Below are 6,000 nucleotides of genomic sequence, written 5' to 3'. Positions count from 1 at the left end.
TAGCGAGACATGGTTCTCACTTTTTTATGCCTATTGAACTGATATTTACCAAATATTTCAAAATTCCTCAAATAGACCATACTGATGGTCATTAGCACTCTAAATGCACACTGAACACAGAAAAGCAACCAAACGGTGCCACGGCAACTCTTTCCTGACGTTACATTTAGATTGTGTGATTGGCCAAATCGTTTTTCGCCTCTTGCCGGGGCCCCTGCTGTGCTGAAGAGAAGCTTTCATCAACCTCAACAAAAAAACGCAGATAAAAATAATAAATAGTCACCAGCCTGGATGCAGAACCTTTGTAAACCAACATCCACTCCACAATTAGGCCTATGCAAATGTTGGCGCTGCCACGGCCGATTCCAAGGAGTGCAACCTGTTGCCATGTAATTAAGACCCACTTATACCACTCTGGGCACCTGAATACTGGCCACGCCTCTTTGCCAAAAAGACTGAAAGGGCAGACGGGGAGAGAGAGGGAGGAGAGTCACACCAAGCGAGGAAATGTGTTTCGAGAGAGAGATGACTCGATGAAAGCGGTGGGTGGAATGGATAAGTGGCTGCGACTCCGTTATCATCACACACACACACACAAACACGCGCACACACACACACACACACACACACACACACACACACACACACACACACAGGCACACACACACACACACACACACACACACACACAGGCACGCACGCACGCAAACACACACACACACACCCACGTAAACACACAGCAACATAACCACATCACTTTCACCACTTCACCACTTCATGGCCGCCACTTCAACTACTGACTGCACTCCCTCTGCCCACCATGGACGGGGATGTATTTGCATGTGCATGTGTGATTTTGTGTGTGTGAGTGTGTGCATATGATTTGGAGTTTGGGACTTTGGAGATGTTTCAGCACAAGAAATCAAATTTAAAAACAAAACTGACTTACTGAGGGATTCTGGCAAGGGTGTCAAACACAGGCTGTATACATGCTGCCAACACCCCCCCCCCCCCCGCCCCCCATTTATACACACACACACACACACACACACACACACACACACACACACACACACACACACACACACACACACACACACACACACACACACACACACACACACACACACACACACACACACCTTTTCCCCCCTCAAACACACACAAGCACCCACATAGAGAAACACCCTCCGCATAGGCAATCACACTTGGAGCTCCAAAAAGTGTTTGAATTCAAAGAGCATTCATAAGGAAAATAGATCCAGCTGCCATCTGTGCTGCATCACCTCCATGCAAACCTTTGGTTGCCAACATCAGCCACCACAGACTCCAGCCCGCCACTGGGGGGGTTTCGCCCCTCAGACCCACTGGTCCTACCTTGGCCGCTGGCGGGGACCTTGCCGTTGCTGATCTGCTTCAGCCTCTTCTGATGGGACTTGCCGTTGTAGTGGATCTGGGCCTGCGCGGGGGAGTTCAGCTGGATGTTGCACACGTCACACAGCGTGTAGCTGCGCGTCTTCCGCTCCCGCTTGGCTCTGTGGTGCACGGAGGGCAGGGCGCCCCCCGCTGGCCGCTCCTCCGGTACTAAAGCCTCCGTCTGGGAGTCGCCGCAGCTCTGCTGGTGGTGTTGGTGCTGCTGCTGCTGCTGCTGCTGCTGCTGCTGCTGCTGGTGGTGGTGGTGGTGGAGGAGGAGTTGGTGGTGGTGGTGCTCTGCATGGCTGTTCATCTCTCCACCCAGGACGGCCACCAACGCCACCGACGTGGAGGTGGAGGAGGAGGAGGAGGAGGAGACCCCCCGGTCTGGGTGGTCCGCTTCGGAGTCTGGGAGAGTGGTGGGGCTGTATGGACGTTTCATACCTGGGGGAGGAGAAGACGGAGGTGGAGGTGTTAGAGGTTGGACACAACGAAACGCAGAACAGGGAAGGGCAGAGACTGCGCGTTGCGTTTGCATCCAGAGGGTCCGGTGTGGTCTGTAGCTGTGGTCAGGTTTTTCCTGTGCAGGCCCTTGAAGGCCGGACTGCCCTGAAAGCCCACCCAGCTAAAGCCTGGTAGGTCTCCCAGCTCCACACGGCAAAATATATGGCTGATTTTCAAGGCTTTGTGCAGGGGTGTGGAATATGATCCCCTTCCCCTGAGAGGAAAGCCATCCCTGTCAGCAACCCCCCCCCCCCCCCCCTCATTCATACACACACACACACACACACACACACACACACACACACACACACACACACACACAAACCTTTTCCCCACTCAAACACACACAAGTACACACACGCACAAACATATACACCGCCAACACACACACCCATGCATAGGCAATCAAGCCTTGGAGCTTCTGAATGTGGGCACGTGTTTGACTGCGAAGAGCCACTCAGTATCCTATCCATATGCCCGCAGCTGGTGAAAGTCACCACTTGGGGGAGACAGAGTGCCGTCAGAGCAATTCCTTCAGAGCTGGTTTAAAAGCAAGCTCTCTGCCCTATAGACAGGCTCCTGGGCCCCCTCCTGTGCTGCAATAAGTGCTTTAGCAGCATGGTATCCTCAAGATGCTTCTCAGCCCAACGTCTGCCAGGATTCAAGGGGAAAAAGGAGTGGGTGAAATTGGTGTTAATAATGATGAGGTACTGCATAGCTGTCGTGATTTCTATGGTTTAGGTTAACCAGATGGAAATAACAGATAGAATATCACAGAGAATACATGCCATCATCTTGTATTTATTTACAGATGTAGATTTGTTTACTGCCGCTTATTCGGTGCCCCTCATATGTGTCTGTCAACCCTTCCTTGATCAGAACAACGCTCCCCCACAGACAGACAAACACACGAGTGTTATTGCGTGACACGTATGCGTGTGCGTACAGCACCTTGTATAAAAACAAAGCAGGTAGGAAGGGCCACGGTGTGTGAAACAAGACTGGCTGTGATCGTGTGATTTGTAACTGTTGGCCAAATGCCGGGCAGACGCCTCAGACATCCGAGAGATGATTCTCTGGGAGAGCTGGAGGAGGCACCTCGGGAGAGACCATCAGAGAAAATAGCAGTTTGTCTGATATCTCCTCCCTGTGTCGCTATAAATAAATGAAAAACCATTTCTACATCCTTCTGTGAAGGATTGAGACTTCAGCGGCGGTGAAAGCCCCGAGAACAGCCAGCTGTGCAATTCCACTGCTTTCTTTTGTGCCTCCGCCTATAGTTATTGATGTATACAGAGAAAAAACCACCAGCGCAAGTTATTTAGGCACACATAGAAACCCAGCAGCACATGCTCCCTCTCATAAAAACACGTAAACACACATCCACACACACACACACACACACACACACACACACACACACACACACACACACACACACACACACACACACACACACACACACACACACACACACACACACACACACACACACACACACAAACTCAGAAACATGCAAACAAGCTTGCACACATGACACATAGTAATATGGACTTACAGACACACATACACAAACAAACACGCACAGCAAACCAAAACATTGCAGCAACACATACCTTTAGACCAAAGAAAATCAAGACGTCAATTTGACACACGTTAGTGTGTGTGTTTGTGTATGTGTATGTGTGTGTGTGTGTGTGTGTGTGTGTGTGTGGGGGGGGGGGGGGCTGTCTGTCTACACAAACAGAAACACACCCACACACACACACACACACACACACACACACACACACACACAGTGGTGAAAACTGATTGGTCAGAGTGCTGGTATGAAAGCTCCCATTCACAGAGCCAATCTGGGAACATTCAGAGGCTTCATCAGATGTGTTTTCTAAAGCTTTTAGCACCGCCGCTCCCTGGCACCCAGCAGAAAATATCCCTGTGGTACGCAAACCCACGGCAGCCTCTGCACAGCCAGCTCCCTACCAACGTCCCCACTGCACTTCATCTGCCAACTGGATGTCGTTCTTGCTGCTGAAGTCATCATCACTGTACTGTAGAACGCTGCCAGTCCATATCCATATCGTCTAGTGTCGTATCTCTCCAAATCATAAGTCACAATGTGGTATGAAATAAGTGATGCATTATATTAAAATCAGTCTAGTAATTAGACAATTGTGTGTGTGTGTGTGTGTGTGTGTGTGTGTGTGTGTGTGTGTGTGTGTGTGTGTGTGTGTGTGTGTGTGTGTGTGTGTGTGTGTGTGTGTGTGTGTGTGTGTGTGTGTTAGGTGTGGGTTGGTGTTTATGTATGAGTGTTTGAGTGTGTGTGTGTGTGTGTGTGTGTGTGTGTGTGTGTGTGTGTGTGTGTGTGTGTGTGTGTGTGTGTGTGTGTGTGTGTGGGTGTTTGTGTGTGTGTACGTGTGTGTTTGTGTATGCATCGGATTCATACCCATGATTTTGATGCACCCATTTCCGTGCAAATGTGTGTCTTTAAAGCACATGCAGATTGCAATAAAAAACAAAAACATTCTCCTAACAAACACCATGGATGGCTGGTGCACATCAATATAAATAGTCTCCCGCTCCTCCCACAGATCTGGAGTTTCAGGATTAGCTATGGTTTTCTGTGGGACGGAAAAGACTGCCAGCATTCTGAGCCATGTGGACTCGTTCCACTGTCTTACGAAACACACCATCCCCGTCCTCCTCCTGCTCTCTCTCCCTCTAACCCAACCCACTCCCATCAAACTCAACCCACTCCCGTCTCTTGGCCACACTGGGGCCTTCAATCACCACAGGGATATTGTGCTGAACATAGAATTGGGCTCGCCCTGCATAGCAGCCCAAAAAAACGAAAACATGCTATTTACAATCAGGCTGGCTATGGGTACTCTGAAAAACTAGTTCTCTCTCTCTCTCTCTCTCTCTCTCTCTCTCTCTCTCTCTCTCTCTCTCTCTCTCTCTCTCTCTCTCTCTCTCTCTCTCTCTCTCTCTCTCTCTCTCTCTCTCTCTCTCTCTCTCTCTCTCTCTCTCTCTCTCTCTCTCTCTCTCTCTCTCTCTCTCTCTCTCTCTCTCTCTCTCTCTCTGCCACCATGATCTCTCAAACCACCATGATGAGACACACAGAGTACACACACGGGCTGCCAGTGGCACGTGATGTGGCTACAATGAGGCTACCTAGAGAAGCATTAAGCACAACTGCAACAAGCCCACAAATACAAACAAACACAGATACATACACACACACACACACCCATACAGACACATAAACAAACAGATAGTCATCACACTCACAAACATGGCTGGACCTCAGACTCCACTAACATTCCCAAACTGAAAGACACATTTAAACCGAGCCAACAGCACTGTGCTTGACCCCGCAATGAGCAAACTTAATTTACATCTCAAAGCACTCTTCTACAAATGTTGACTCAGACACTAACACTAGTGCAACACGGGAGGTTATTAAGTAATATCAATGAATGTACTGTAAATCATATATGTATCATGCCTTTCGGTAGTATTCCTCCCCATGAATACATTTTGAGAAGGACTTCGATAACACCTTATTTCAAATACCCTTTGGCAAATTAGAAAAATAATACAGTAGCTCAGGTGGTAGAGCAGGTTCATCCTCCACCTAGCTAAGGATTGAGATGCACCCAATCCTAATTTCTCCCGACGAGCTGGCTGTCCGTGTGTAGTTGACACCCTGCGGTGTGTGAATGTGTGTATGAATGGTTGCAAGTGGTTTTGGACAAAAGCGTTAGCTAAATGCCATAAATATAACTGCTGACAAAACCTTCCCTACTGGCATGTTCTGTTACGCTTTGACGTTGTTTTATAAATAGCGTCGGAGGCCGACAGAGCGAGGGAGGCGGGGGTAACCCGCAGAGACCGTAAAGAGAGTGTAGGAGCGACACACTGTCAAAGCAACAGTGATTCTCATTTACTCTCCCGTTTCATTCGTCTAGAGAGCGACAGCCTCTTCGCCGTTAGACCTCAATCGTCGCCGTCCACAACCCCACACAATCCGCATGCAAGCAAGACACTGAGCCTTGACCCATAGAGAACATCCTCACG

The 6,000-nt window shown here is 49.2% G+C and overlaps 2 protein-coding genes across 3 annotated transcripts in view; both read right to left on the bottom strand.

The window, feature by feature from the left end:
* Positions 1-6,000, bottom strand: part of dhx58 (DEXH (Asp-Glu-X-His) box polypeptide 58) — a 375,030-nt gene that overhangs the window by 310,945 nt on the left and 58,085 nt on the right. The window lies entirely within an intron of this gene.
* The window catches only part of LOC132448146 (G-box-binding factor-like), a 40,996-nt gene continuing 36,019 nt past the window's right edge, over positions 1,024-6,000 (bottom strand). For both annotated transcript variants that reach the window (XM_060039206.1, XM_060039201.1), the window contains one exon: positions 1,024-1,857. In XM_060039206.1, the coding sequence (XP_059895189.1) occupies positions 1,283-1,855 (573 nt within the window). In that variant the 5' untranslated portion in view covers positions 1,856-1,857 and the 3' untranslated portion in view covers positions 1,024-1,282. The remainder of the gene's footprint in view (positions 1,858-6,000) is intronic.

Source organism: Gadus macrocephalus, chromosome 2, assembly GCF_031168955.1.
Source record: "Gadus macrocephalus chromosome 2, ASM3116895v1".
Taxonomy (NCBI): domain Eukaryota; kingdom Metazoa; phylum Chordata; class Actinopteri; order Gadiformes; family Gadidae; genus Gadus; species Gadus macrocephalus.
The sequence above is the reverse complement of the archived record's forward strand: the minus strand, read 5'-3'. Positions and strand labels throughout refer to the sequence as shown.